Here is a 14,223-nt window from a genome sequence, read left to right on the forward strand (position 1 = left end):
ATATATTACTCATTTGTCTTCTGTTATACAGTAGATGATGATGAGGATTCTAATGACAATTGATACTGTTGAAAGTAATTGACTTTTCCTCTTTGGAAACTTTTAGGATATTTTCTTTCCTCTTGGTTTTCTGAAACTTCATCATGCGTCTAGCTACGGGTCTTTTGGATTAACCTGTTCTGCACTTACTAGGCCTTTCAATCTGAAGGCATGTATCTTCATTTGAAATTTTCTTTGCTCATTCCTGTATTTCCTTCTCTCCATTCCTTCAGTTCTTTTTTTGTCTCAATTTGTATCATAAAGATGGGATTTTCTGGCTCTATCCTCCATGTGTTAACTTTTACATCGATCTCTTTGTCCTTCTGGCTGTACACCGAGACAATTCCTGGCTTGGTCTTTCAGATCATTAATTCCTTCTTAAGCTATGTCCATTTAAAAAATATTCCAACAACTGGGACTTCCCTGGTGGCACAGTGGTTAAGAATCCGCCTGCCAATGCAGGGGACACGGGTTCGAGCCCCGGTCCGGGAAGATCCCACATGCCACGGAGCGGCTAAGCCCGTGCGCCACAACTACTGAAGCCTGTGCGCCTAGACCCCGTGCACCACAACGAAGAGTAGCCCCCGCTCGCCGCAGCTAGAGGAAGCCCGCGCGCAGCAGTGAAGACCCAGTGCAGCCCAAAATAAACAAATAAACAAATAAATATTTTAACAATTGTATATTTTCTGAGTTCTCTCTTTAATTAAATTTAATTAATTCTCTCATTAATTTGTTCTCATTAATAATGACTTCTCCTCCTCCTCCCACTCCTTTCTAATTTGACAGATGTGCCAGGTTCTATAATCTCTCTAAAGACACAAATTGTGCTTATTTTCAAATATTTTTCCTCTCCCTATTCTCTTCCTCCCGATGTGTTCATTCATCTGTTAGGTGAGTGTGGTGACTTCTTTTTTGACACTGGTTTGCCCCCGGTACTTTGGGGTGACTGTTACCGCTCTTTGTGATCGAGGGCCCGGTACACAACTCCGTGGATCAAGTTCTCGTTGCAGGAGCATCTCTGGGGACCATGGGAGACAAGACGAGACGTGCTGCCAGGTGGGGTGGACAGGTAGCTTCTCTGAAAGGGTGGGTTCCCTTGGGGCCCTGCTCTACTTCTTAGACCCCAAAGCCCAGGCCGTGGCGGCAGGCCTCTGCTTTCAGCTTGTGGGCATCAGCAAACGCTCTCCAAACGCGGCTCCCCAAGGAGGCAGTGTGGTTGTGGCCCCAGCTGTCCCGGTGCCTGGCCCCTGTGGACCCTGAGCTTGGGGAGGCCCTGGCCGCTCTCGCTCCTTCACAGGTTCACCGGCTGTGGGATGTGTTTTCCTCCGAACCTGGTCCTTTGTCCATTGAATCCCATCTGCTTGCCTCCGTTGAAGACTTCCTCAGCACTGCTGGCTCAAAATGGCACTCTTTCTTGGCTTTTATCCTTCCTTGTTCTTTTACAAACTATCTCCTGTCGCCAAGGACTTTAGGAAAGGAGAGGGGAGACCCATGTGCCCCGGCTCACATGTGTCCAAATCCCGTATTTAAATGCGGCTCAGGCGTAAATGTTGCTGTGAGGCTGTGGTTGATGATGGCCCCGTGTTCTCACGGCTACCATCTGAGGGAGGGTGATGTCGGACTGATATTTAAGGGGACTGCCATTCTGACTGAACACATTTTGAGCAATAATGATTTGCGGGCTTGGATGTGGGGAAAGGATTCCACAGAGCATGGTGAAGGTGGGGTTATTTGATGGGGAGGATCCCTGGATCTTCGGAAAGAACCCCAGGGGACGGTAAGGGCTCAATGCCTCTCCCAGCACCTTAGCATGGAGAGTACAGGTGCTGGAATGGACTCTAGGCATCATCTGGCCCAGGGACTGAGTAAACAGTTCTCATCACCACCAGCCCTGGACCAGATGAGGGGTCCCAGAGCCCAGGCTGTGATGAGCAGGATAGTGAGAAGAGCCAGGGAAGGGGCAGCCCAGGGGGTCACTGGGATCCAGAGGAGGAAGGACGTGGGGCTGCCGCACGGACTCCTTCCCTCGGGGTCGGGCGGGACACACCCCTCCCCCAGCTGTACCTGTGGCCGCGGCCTCCCCAGAGGGTGAAGGCTGGCGCCGGCTCAGCCAAGGGGGGAACTAAGTGCCGTGGACGGAACCACTGACACAGACAGTGGCACCAACTCCGGCAGCTGGGCTGGTCTTAGGAGGAAACTGAGGCTCGGAGTCATCTGCTGTCTTGCTCAAGGTCACTCAAGGTCACATAGCGAGTGCGCTGCAGGCCTGGCTCAGCTTCGAACCAGGGTGCTCTTGGAGTTGGCTTCTGATCCCCTACTGGCTTCCAGAGTCAGCGGCAGGGGCCGTGTCCAGTCATTATAAACGACAGTGAAAGGAAGGCTTCCCGGTCAGGGGGCTTCCCAGCCCCCCCAGCCCCAGTTCTCGTCGCGCACCCAGGCCAGGGCCGCACCGAGCAGGTGTCCCCGTGTGCACCTGTCCGCACCTGTCTGCACACTCACCTGAAGAGGAGCAGCACGGCCTGGGGGAAGGTCTGGAAGTTGTTGTTCCTGTTGATCTCCGTCGTGTCATTCAGGGCGATTTTCCCGAACACCTGGCAGGGGGAGAGGATGGGGTCCGTGAGCTGTGGACAGAGGGGTCCTGGTTCCCACCCATCGTTCAATGGTCTCTTCAGGGGTCACAGCTGACCCTGGACGGGCTGGCCCATAAGCTGAACAGAGTCCCCTCTGCGACCTGGAAGGCCTCGCGGGGGCAGGTACCTGCTGCCCTGTCCAGCCCCTGATCCCAGCCCCCCACTCCGGACAAGCATCCAAGAAAAGTGCCCTCGGCCCGCGGGAGGGGCCCTGGGCCCCGCGGGAGGGGGCCTGAGAGCGGGCAGAGGCTGAGACCTCGACCCTGCGTCTGTGCAGGGACAAGGCTCACTGGCCTTCCTCTATCTTTTTTCTTTTTTTTGGCTGCAGGTTCTTGAGACTATTTTTCTTTCCTCTTTAAAACATACTTTACTGAGGAATAATTAACAAATAGGCCCTTCACATAACTTGGGGGAGTTTCTCCCTATAGAGAGTGGAACCTGGGCCAGGGGCAACGGGGAGAGTGGGTCTCAGAGCTGTGCACCCCCAGGACACCATGGGGGTGGGGGGAAAGTTCCAATTCCGGTGACCTTTCCAGCCTCAGAAGGAGGGGCGGGTGTCAGGGGATGTGGGCTGGGGGCCGGGCCCGAGGAGACAGCGGGGAGCCTGTCCTACCTGCATCCCGATCACGGCGTAGATGAAGAACAGCATCACAATCAGGAGGGCAACGTAGGGCAGGGCCTGGCAGGGGCACACAGATGCCGTGAAGTCGGCGGGGGACCGCTGGCTGGACCCCTCCCCGGGCGGCGTCTCTTCAGTCGCCAGCTGCTGCCTGGCTTGGGGGGCACTTCCAGGAGCCCCGCAGACGTTCTGGGCACTAAATGGGAGCAGCCTGAGCCTGGTGCCGACCCCTCCCCTCACCTGGGTGTCAAGCACCTGAGACCTGGGGAGGTCCGCCCAGAAAGGTGGGCTCTGAGCTCGGGACCTGGCATGATGCTCCCTTGGTACAAACAATCTAGAAGGAGCAAAACACCCTCCCGCCACCCACCTGTCCTCGTGCAGCCGGAGGGCCGTGGGGGACACCCAGCAGCCCCTCCCCCCCTCACAGCTGTAAGCTGTTCCGCCAGGTGTAGGAAAGGCAGGACGAAGGGGCACTAGACAAAAGCGAGACCCTGGGCTCCAGCCCGCTTCCGCCACTGTGGCTGTGGGAGCTGGGCTGGGCTTAACCTCTCTGGGCCTCAGTGTCCTCATCTGAAAAATGGGAAGAAAAGTAATGACCTCAGGGGGTTTTGGGGCCTGGCTGATTTAAGGCTCACGAGATGCTTGGGCAGTGCCTGGCCCGCGGCCGGTCTCTGCGCTTTACTCACGCGGTGTGCTCCCCACCTCCTCCCGGGGAGGAGGCCTCGCGGCTCACGGGGTGGACGGAGCCCGCACACCACTAGGGGGCACCGCGGGACTACGGGCCGTCCGGCCTGGTGGGCGCTCGGGCTCCACCTTCAGTGGCGCCCAGGAAATGTCGGGGGTGGGTGAGCACGTGGGGCCGGTACAGCCACCCACGGCTGAGGCCGGGGCCACCGTCATTCTGCTTTCACAGAAGGAAACGAGTGCTGGGGGCAGAGAACTGGCCCCGCAGTTGGCAGCCCTGGGTCCACACAGGGCACACCGGGGTCCCGGGGAGTCCGGCTAAGTCCCTAAGCAGGTGCGGACAGCAGACCCTGCTGAACCACTGCCGGGACGAGGGTGCCAACACCCGAACTGGGAGCGGCCGTAGGGGTCATCGGGCCACCTCTGCCCACGGCTTTCAAACCTCTTCCACCCCAAACCCCCTCTGTGCCGTCAATTCTCGGGGCAAATCCACAGGAGAGAAAAAAGCAGAGCGCTTGCAGCCGCCCCTCCGCTGGGTGCATCGCCCCAGGTGGGGCCTGGGAGGGGGGCCGGGGGGTACCTGGAAGGACTTGATGAACGTCCACAGCAGCGTCCGGATGCCCTCCCCACGGCTCAGCAGCTTGACCAGGCGCATGACCCGGAAGAGGCGGAAGAAGGTGATGGAGATGCGGGAGTTCTCTTCCGCGTTCTGGGGCCGTTAACACAGCAGTTAACACGCAGGCGGGCGGCGGGGGCCGGCTGCACTCGACTCTCCTGGCGCCCGCGGGTAGGCCCAGCCCCAGGCCTCTGCGGCGCCCGGCCGTGCCCAGGCCCCGAGCCTCTGCCCCAGCATCCCTGGTCTTAAGCCCCCGGGGTGGGGGTGGGGGCGGGGGTGGGGGTGGGGGCAGGGGCAGCAGGCGATTCCCTAGAAATTCCACCTGCTCTGAAATCTAGGCCGAGAGCCACCCCGGTGCTCCTGCCGCCCCCCTGCTTGGCTCAGCCGAGGGTCCGGTGTCCCGAGAGGGACCGGCGCTCTGGAGGGCCTGGGGGGCGGGGGCTGCCCAGCCTCAGCACTCTTGTGTGCCACCTCCCCCCACGGCCGCGGGTGGGCCTGGGCTGTGGGCGCTGCGACAGAGCCCGGGCCGCGGCCCCTGCTGCCCCTCCGCTCCCCTCTGCCCTGGGCCCGCCGGCTGCGCAGGCCTGGGAGGGGTGGAGGCCCGGGCAGTGGAGCGTGAGCCCTGGACGGGTCTCCCTGCGGTGAGAGGACCGAGGGGTCCTGCTCAGGGTGGGGGGCTCCCCAGGGGCGTCCTGGAGCGGGCCGGGGCTGCTGGGCCTGGGGCAGCCGGGGGTCAGGGGCCGGACACGCAGCCCTGCCACCCTCTCCTCCAGACGCGAGGACAATGAGCACACACTGACGCCCGGCCCTCCTCCTGCCCACACCGGCCAGAGGGCTGGGGTGGGTGGTGGCCCCGGGAGCCGGCCGGTTCCCCAGAGCGAGTGCAGCCCCGGCCCCGTGGGCACCAGGAGAGAATGGACCTCTGGGCTTCCTGTTACTGCTCCCGCTGCAGGCCCCCTGCCCGGAGGCATCTCTGGGTGGTTGCTGGGCCCCACGTGGGCCCCGATTCTCAACGCCCACTCCTCTGGCTTCATTTCTCACCGTCTCCAGGTCAGATCCGGCCTGGCCACGCCCACGAAAATCCCACCAGCGCTGGAGCCCTCGCGGCTCCTGGTTCTAGCCCTGTGGCCAGGGCTCCAGGGGCCTCTCCCCTCACCCCGGTCAGAACAGGAGCCCCACGAGGGGGGCAGGTTTTACACGCGCCAGCACACCCTGCTCCTCCCGGGGCGGGGGGCATCTATTCTTCTCCTTCTGAACCAGAGCTGCTCCCCTGGGGCGGGCTGGTGGCTGGGGTGCCACAGGGGCTGGGAGGGCCCTGGCAGCAGGCCGTCTGGACCCCGGGCCCTACCTGTCTGCATTCTGAAGTCTTTGATGCCCTTCATCTCTGCATTTCTGTCACCCGTGTACCTACTTGAAATTCTACTTTTCTCTCCTTAAAAGGAGGTGGTGTTCCCCCAGAGGAAGGGGTAGAGGAGGCTCAGGGCTTTGGAACTCAGCCATCAGCCCCACTGTGCTTGGGAAGGGAGAAAGAAGAAGAGAGCGCCAGCTTACACGGAACCTCAGCTGGGCATCGAGAGTCGGGGAGGTTGGCGCCACGGAGGCATCTGCATCTGACTCGTTAAAAAGCAAAACTCAAGCCTCCAGTCTGAGTTCGTCCTGGGTTCAGAGCCCTCCCGACGCTGCAGGTGCCTTATGCTCTACTGACCGGTGACATAGGGGCAGCATGTCCAGGCTCAGCCCTTCCGGCTATGGTCGTGGGCTTCGTCAGGAAACATCCCCACCGATCTTGCCTCTGTCTGCTGACTTCTGGGGCTCGGGGAATCAACCCACTCACCGGCCCTGCTAAAAACTGACGCTTGGCCCACGTTTGAAGCCTGTGACGGCAGCCTCTTGGAGACAGCTGTTCCAAGGAGACTTCAAGGTCACACCGGTCGGCCTCTCTCTCACTTTAGCCAAAGATTCCTAGAGCAGAAGCGGCTCCCACCAGACGGTCTGCTGCAGTGAAGCGGGCGTGGCCTAGTTTTAATGCCCCTCACAGGTAACACTGTCGGGGTGATAGGAAATCCAACCACTCTCTGGGTAATGAACCCAGCTTAAGCTCTTACTGGGGCCTTGACTCAGAGCTGGAGGGCGGCCTGGTGACTAGGAGGACCTCCCCGTCTCTGGCTATGTCACCTCTCCTTCCTCTCTCCCAGAGGCCTCGCCATGGCGCTCATGGGTGCCCCGTGCAAACCCCACGTCAGATTCAGGGTGGGGACGTCGGCCAGCAGAGTCCTCAGGACGTTTAACAGGAAATGGCCCTCGGGTCCGATTCTCTCCCAGTGGCTCATTAGACAGTCAAGGTCACGGTGAGCTGCCACCCACAGGAAAGCTCAAGGACGGAAACGTCGCACCAACAGCACTCGACAGCTCACAGACCAGGCAGGCAAGGCGCATGGCAGACACAGGCAACATGCATCGGGGGCTGGGTTCCAAGATGCTGGGGGTCGGGTGGGGGAAGTGGGTATGTTAGAGGGGGTCACAGAAGCTGAGAGCGTGGTCTGGAGGCTCGGTCTTACCATAAAGGGAGAGCATTGGGTATGTTCAGCTGGCTTTAAAGAAAGGCAGACAGAGATAGGCCGTAATGAGTCTCCGACGAAGACGCCCGGCATTCTAGGTCTCGGTAACACAGGAGCAACGCAGTGGCAGGAGAGGGCAAGAGGGCCAAGTGGAGGGTACATGGCACAGGCCTGGCAGGGTCCGGGCGCCGCCAGAATGGACTCCCACCCAGCGAGGACTCTGGGTGTTCTCCTGCCCGGAACCACCTCTGGCTACACGTTAACTACTAATTCACACCTGTTATCACGGAGGTGTTCTGGATTTTGAGGACGGAGGTTTTGTTTGTTTTTAATCAGCCATGTGTCCTAAGGTAGCCTCCAGGGGCTGGCACTGCACACACTTACCCAGCACTGCCAGCTGAAGGCGAGAGACCTTGCCTGTGCCCAAGGCTGCTCTTTGCCCACGTGTATTTGTGCAAAGGAGCCCAGGGGCAGTGGCCCCCCAGGTCCAGGGGAAGACTGAGGTTCAGTTACCCCCTCTGCGGTGGGGCTAGCCCTCAAGCTGAGGCTCAGGAGGGGGAAAGGCCTGCTAGGCTCCTGATCCCCGGGTGTGGACCTTGGACACCGGCCTGAGATACCGAGTGCGGATCTGTTTATTAAATTTGAAAGCCCTGCACACAATTTAGGACATCATTGTTAACCCCCCGAGAAGCTGTTCTCAGGGGTCTGACTCTGGGCTCATTAGGGGCCTGGCCTCAGGGGAGCATCCCACAGCAGCCCTGAGCTGCATCCGGGAAGGTGCCCTGCCCTTTAGCCCCGCACACAGAGCACAGCCTGGACTGGTCCCCGCCGCCTGAGCTGCCAACTCCTTCTAGAAGGTCACGACTTCACTCTTACCCTCCACTTTCAGAGAGTTGCTCCTGTGTTTCTGTTTTCAAGGTACAAACAAGGAGAACATGTAATGGGGTTTCTGAAGGACGGAAATGTGCACAACCAGACATTTGCTTGCAGACTGAAAAATACTTCTTTGGTAACAGATTTCTCAGCAAATTCCTTTTTTTTCCCATTGCAAGTTGGGAGGTGTCCTTTTCGGGGACTGGAGGAGACACGGGGTGAGGGGAGGGAGGAGAAGGGACAGGACGCCTCTCTGGTCGTTTACGGAACACGGTCTAGATCTGCCTGTGCTTCACTAGGGCCTGCAGCTGCCAGGTCCACCCACGTGGCTGGACGGGGTGGGTTGTCTAGGATTCGGCCAGCAGGCTGAGAGAGAACACGGAGACAGACACGCACACGCACGCACACGCACACGCACGCATGGAGGAAGCTCCAGGCTGGTAGGGGCTTGCGCCCCAGTGTTAACCTGTCAGGAGCCCCATGTTTCCCGGGCTTCAGTGGCGGAGGGGTGTGAGGGCCGCACGGAGGTGAGGCCACAGGCACTTAGTGCTGGGCTGTAGGCCGAGCGCCCAGCAGGCTCTAGCCTTGCTCCCTTCTTGGATGCACCCTGAAAACCACCAAAGCTGCCCATTACTTCCAAGAGCCCTGGGCAGATGATTGATTGAAGGTCTTCTGGGTCAACCCCATCCTGAATGGGACCAGAATGGGGGTGCTTTAGAGGACCTGCCTGGGTCACCTGGCCCGACCGAATTAACCCCCAACCGTGAAAAAATTACTACTACTTATTTTACTGCTTAAACATTCAGAATCCTTCATTTGGGCTTTTTAAATGTCTTAACTGTCGTTTTCTTGTTTTTAGCCTTTTATGCTTCCATTTCAGACCTCATCTATGTAAGTCGTATTTTACTCCAAGATTTACCTTTAGGTCTGTTCTAATCACCTTGAGCATATCGTATTATTTTAACACTATGTAGTAATTCAGGAAAGCTTTTTTTTTTTTTTTTTGGCCGCGCTGCGCAGCTTGTGGGATCTTAGTTCCCCGACCAGGGATCGAACCTGGGCCCTCGGCAGTGAAAGTGCTGAGTCCTAACCACTGGACCGCCAGGGAAGTCCCCAGTAACCCTCATGATCCATCCCTATGACAGGAGACAAGAAGGGCCGTGTAGAGAGGAAGGACGGGCCTCTGGGAACCCAGCGTCCAAAGAGCCTCACTTGGGGAGAAGGTGGAGACTCACGGGTTCGTTTTTTCTTGAGCCTTGAGCCTTGCACTTCAGAGGCTGCTTCTGACTTGCCAGGGCAGGGTCACCTGTCAGCCGCTCGCGTGCGCCTGTCCTCATGTCAGGAGCTGTGCTTACGAGGCCCACGGGCTGGAAAGTAACTACGCGTCGTAACAAAGCCAGAAGGCAACCCAGAGCGATTCCTACAGGAGCGTGCAGGAAGGGGCCCGTCGCACAGCCCTGCCCACAGAGAACCGCTGGCGGACGCACTGCTGCCCAAGGTCACCCCCAGATGCCCGGGCGGCCCGGAGACGGGCGAGTGTGTCTGCCGATCGCTGTGATCCCCCAGAACGTCCTGAGGGGCCACCGAGCCTCACTTCTACCTTCTAAGTGCAGGATTAATGGGGAGCCCGGAGAGCGTGAGCCGCCCCCCTCGGGTGCTTCCCCAGACTCGCTCCCGGTGACCCTGAGTTACCTTTTCGGTGCGGGGGAGTGGGGGTCACCTGCCCTGCACCCTGCCTGCCGCCAGCTCGTGTCCACGAGCGGGGAGCGTGCAGCCCGTTCCTCAGCTGCCCATTCTGATCTTTGTTTTCTAATGAACTGGTCATTTTCAAGGGGTTAGGGTATCAGGGCAATTAACTTAATTTGCTCTTGCAGTTGGTAGGAATGAAATGAGATTCTTCCTCCCCGCGTGGGGCAGGGGTGGGACACTGTCAGAGAGGCCCTGGGCCAGCAGCGGGGACAGACCCTGCCCTCACCTGGGCACATGTATGTGGGTCACCTTGTATGGTTCAACCGGCAAAGACCTGGGGTGGCTCTGGAAAACTGCCTTTCCCACCCAAGTTCAGGACCAGATGAGAAGCAGCACCTCAGTGGACGAAGCCTTTGCTTCCGGAATGTCCTCCTTGTTCCTCCTCACTGGGGTGCTCTCTCTAGACCACCCGTGGGAGCCGAGGGGACTGAGGGGCACCAGAGGCTGCAAAGAGGGTTCTCCGGGGCGGACGGACGCCAGAATCGGTGGGGCGTTTCCCAGTTTACATCCCATTGTCTCTCCGGAGAACGGAGAGGTTGTTGGAAATCGCTCTTGACCACATAAAAAAGGGACTGCTTCCTCTCCCTCCTTCTCCTCTTTCTCGGCCCCCCTTCTTTGCATAGCTGGGAGGCGAGGGTTAGCGGGGAGGTAGGGCCAGGTGGTAGGTTTCGATATCCTGATTATCTTCCAGGACGTTCTCTGTGATCGGCGGTTCGAGGGCACTTTGGAGCAGCTGTGCGCCGTGGCTGCGTCTCCTGGCCAGGCTGGCTTGGAAAGGTGCAGATGACCTGCCTCCCTGCAGGGAAGGCTGAGTCCAAACAGGCCCTCGGACAAGGGCCCAATCCCAGAGGCTGCCACTGAGACAACGGTTATGTATCTGGTCACTGAAATTCCACATCCCTCTGAACCGAGTCGAAAGCAACAGCACGGGTGTGTGTGAATCTTTTACTGGCTACCCTCCTACAGAAGCCTTGCTTTAAAAAACAAAAAACAAAAAACTCCCGTCCAGAACTCAGGGAGTGGATCTGATATCAATTCCATCCCAAACCACCTGAAGATCTGGGTCCAGCTGGCATCCCCCCTCCGCCTGCCATCCCCCCTCCGCCTGCCATCCCCCCCCGCCACCCCCACCGGCTCTGCTTCTCTACTTCAACTGTCTCTAATCTCATCTCGATTTGATCTGCGAGACAAGACGGTAGTTCAGCTGTGAGCATGTCACGGTGTCGTAGGGGGGGTCTGGGGGGTTGGGGCTTTGTTGGCGAGACCCCAGTTAGCCTAGGGTGGGAGGATATATATGAGGCTGGTACACACAGAGAGCTGGGGATACGGGAGTCAAGGGCTTCTAGAGACATCTGACGCCGCTTTCGCGGCCAGGAGCCAGCCGGCTTAGGTTCAGGGGTGGGGGTCCTCATTACCCTTCTAGCCCCTCCTCCAACCGGGAGAAACGCACATCCCGGGGAACTGAGGTGTGGCCCTGTGGACGTGGAGGGATTGGGAGGTGCTGATGGTCAGAGCCGCCAGGGGTGGCTGCAGGGAAGGAATTTTAAGGTCAAAGTAGTATCTGTTGTAAACTGCTAGCTCTCTAAGGTTGAATGAAGTGCTTTCTTGGGAGGGAGACGCAAGGTCTAAGTAAGCACGTGTCAACTGGGAGACACACAGCGGAGGGTCGGTGCCACAGATTTGAGGGCAAATGAAGGAAATACCGATGGTCAAAAGCAATTCTTAAGCCCAATTTCCATTTCGGTCTGGCACGAATGGAGGAATGGAATTGGGTTTGAGGAAGAGAAGAGCTGGGGAGAGGAAGATGGGGGTTATGAGGGAGGCGGAGACAAGGACAGAAAAGGGCAGGGAGCAAGTGAAGGTCTCCCCGAAGACGGGAGGGCGGAGGGTGGAAAGGCAGCCCCCTCCCCCGTGGGCTTGCATCTGTCTCTCCAAAGGAAAATTCCACCAAGAAGGGGAAGGAGATTCTAGCCAGAAACGAGAAGCTTTGTGGTCATAGGCACTCAGTTGAAATGCCCTTCTGACCATCCCTTGAGGGGTCTTAGGCCCCAAGGGGGCTGGAGGAGAGGTGCAGAGCAGGGGCTGTGTGTGCTGAACTGTGGTGACCGGCCTGTGCTGTTAGTCGTGCTGGGGAGTGGCTGAAGCCTCAGGAGCGGCTCGTTATTCACCTGCAGCCCGACGGCTCCTCAGGTGCTGTTACCTGCCAGAACTCACGCTACACGGGACTGATTACAAAATCACCAGGGTTGTCTTGTCTTCCTTGGGAGGGACAGTCACTCAAGCAGATAACCAACAAAAGGGACTCATGAAAAATAAACGAATAAAATCAGCTTGTCAGGAGCGCTCACAAAAATCCCATATGTGGGGGCAGAGGGGAGAGACAGAGAGACAGAGACAGGGACACAGAGACAGAGACACACACACATGGATGGACACAGTGAGCCTGAAGGATGGAGAAGAAAAAGAGAGACAGACTCAAGGAAACAAACCAGCAAGAGCAGCCGGTTCTCAGGAAGCGGCATTAGACAGAGTGAGTGCTCTTGGGAGCACCTGCCAGCGTTCTGGGGCCTGGTGAAATTAGCTCCCTCACTTCCTCCACGAGCTCAGGGAATATTCGAGGTCCCTCTGCTTTAGACGCTCTCTGGCAAACACCCCGGCAGCTGGCTCAGCTGGGGACAAGTGACACCCGCTGCCTGGATGGATGGCCGTCTGGCTGAGCCAGGGTTGTGTCCTGACAGCATCCTTCAGTCCAGTCCTCCGATTTAGGGGAAAGGAGAGGGTTGTATGAGGACAGAAAAGATGAGAATGAGGGAGGAAAGGAAAGAAAATTAGAGGACGGAAGGTGGAGGGGTCTCAGTCAGAAGGCAGAGGGCAAGAGGGGCCCCGTCGGGTCCTGCCTGTCGGGACATCGGACAGCCTAACTCAGCCGGGGGAGAACCATTAGAAACAGGTTCCAGGGGCCTTTCGGGTCAGGCCTGCAGGACCCTCCTCCAGGCCGCTGCTTTGGGACACCCTGCGCCCGGCAGCCTGCTCTCCAGCGCGTGGGCCTTATTCTGCAGGCAGAGCCCGGGCTCTGGAGATGGCTCCCCGCCTCCTGCTGGACGGCGGCTGGTCGGGGGCCTGGCTCACTGCCGGGCGAGCAGGGCTCTGCTCAACCTCTCAGGGCCAACTTCCTTTCCAAGCGGAGGAGAAACTACCCTTCAGGACAACTGGGGGCCAGGCCCCCTCCTCGCTCACATCCACGCTCCAGATACCATCTCTAGGTCGAGCCTTACCTTCGTCCCTTTAAAGGCAGCGTTTCTTTTGGGGCGGGCAGTGCTGAGTCAGTACTGCCCTCGTGTGAACAAGGCACCTTGGTGGCTTCGTTTGTTGGGGGCGTGGGGGTGGAGGTGGTGCTGAGAAGGGGAGGGACCGGAAGGGGCTCCCGGAGCGGTGGGGGAGGGGCCAGCAAAGGGAAACAGGTGGGTGGGATGGGGGCACAGGAAGGCGGCAAGGGCCACAGCGGCTCCACCTGGCTTGGCCTGACACCACCAGTGTCGACTTCATAGACCTCAGAAGCAGCCCAGGCCACACGGACCACCGTCATCTAGACACTGATGCCCGTTCTGGCCCCTCTCTGCCGTGCTGGAGGTGGGGAGCCAGGCGTGGGCCCACGCGGGCTCGGGGTGGCGGGAGGCTCTGACTCAGCCCTGAGTCAGATGCTCTGACTCAGCATGCTGTCTCCCTTCCAGTCACTCCAGGCCCCGAGGCCGGAGTGGGAGCCAAACCTGCTGCGTTATTTTTACGGGGAGCCAGTGAGGGCGGTCGTTAGAAGTCATGCCCGTGGGTCTGTGGTCAAAGGACCACCGGCCCCAGGAGCCAGGTGAGCAGCGCGTGGGGCCGCACCCGCGGCCCCGACGGCATCCCAGATGCTCTAGGCTGAACCACGCCCCAGTCGTGTCACCTTGTCCCCACCCCTTCTCCCCTCCGGCCGCTCCCTCCGCCGGTCCAGAGGGCGGGGAAGGGGCTGCTCCGCACCGCCCGCGCTCTTGTCCTCCGAGCCCCACTGACCCAGGGGCCAGGCGCCCAAGCATCGCCCGGTGTCCTCAGGCCCGGAGAAGTTTGGCTGAGCCGCCCTGCCTGGGGTCCCGAGGCTGGGAGCGCCCTGAGCGGGGCCTGTGAGTGCAGGGCCCCTGCCAGCCTGCCCGCGGTTTGGCCGAAGGGCTCACGGAAATGCAGGAGTCAGTTCTCCCACAGGGATGGACTCGAATCCCGCTCTCGCCACCTGTTAGCTGCACGGCCTTGGCAAACCCTGAGCAAGCTCGGCCCCTCCCAGGGATGTGACGTGTGGTGGCCCTGGCCTGGCACCCCCAAGGGCAGCACGCTGCCCCCCACCCCTGCCGAGCTCCTACCGAGACCCCAGCCAGGACCGCGCCACTTCACCCCACCGTCCTGCTGGGCCGCGCTGGCCGCCCT

At 59.4% G+C, this 14,223-nt stretch overlaps 1 protein-coding gene across 1 annotated transcript in view; it reads right to left on the reverse strand.

The window, feature by feature from the left end:
* The window catches only part of CACNA1C (calcium voltage-gated channel subunit alpha1 C), a 447,611-nt gene that overhangs the window by 32,831 nt on the left and 400,557 nt on the right, over window positions 1-14,223 (reverse strand). The window contains 4 exon segments of the mRNA XM_068562083.1: window positions 2,539-2,630; window positions 3,283-3,348; window positions 4,553-4,681; window positions 7,147-7,179. Coding sequence (XP_068418184.1) covers window positions 2,539-2,630; window positions 3,283-3,348; window positions 4,553-4,681; window positions 7,147-7,179 — 320 coding nt within the window.

The sequence above is a fragment of the Eschrichtius robustus genome, chromosome 13 (genome assembly GCF_028021215.1).
Source record: "Eschrichtius robustus isolate mEscRob2 chromosome 13, mEscRob2.pri, whole genome shotgun sequence".
Classification (NCBI taxonomy): domain Eukaryota; kingdom Metazoa; phylum Chordata; class Mammalia; order Artiodactyla; family Eschrichtiidae; genus Eschrichtius; species Eschrichtius robustus.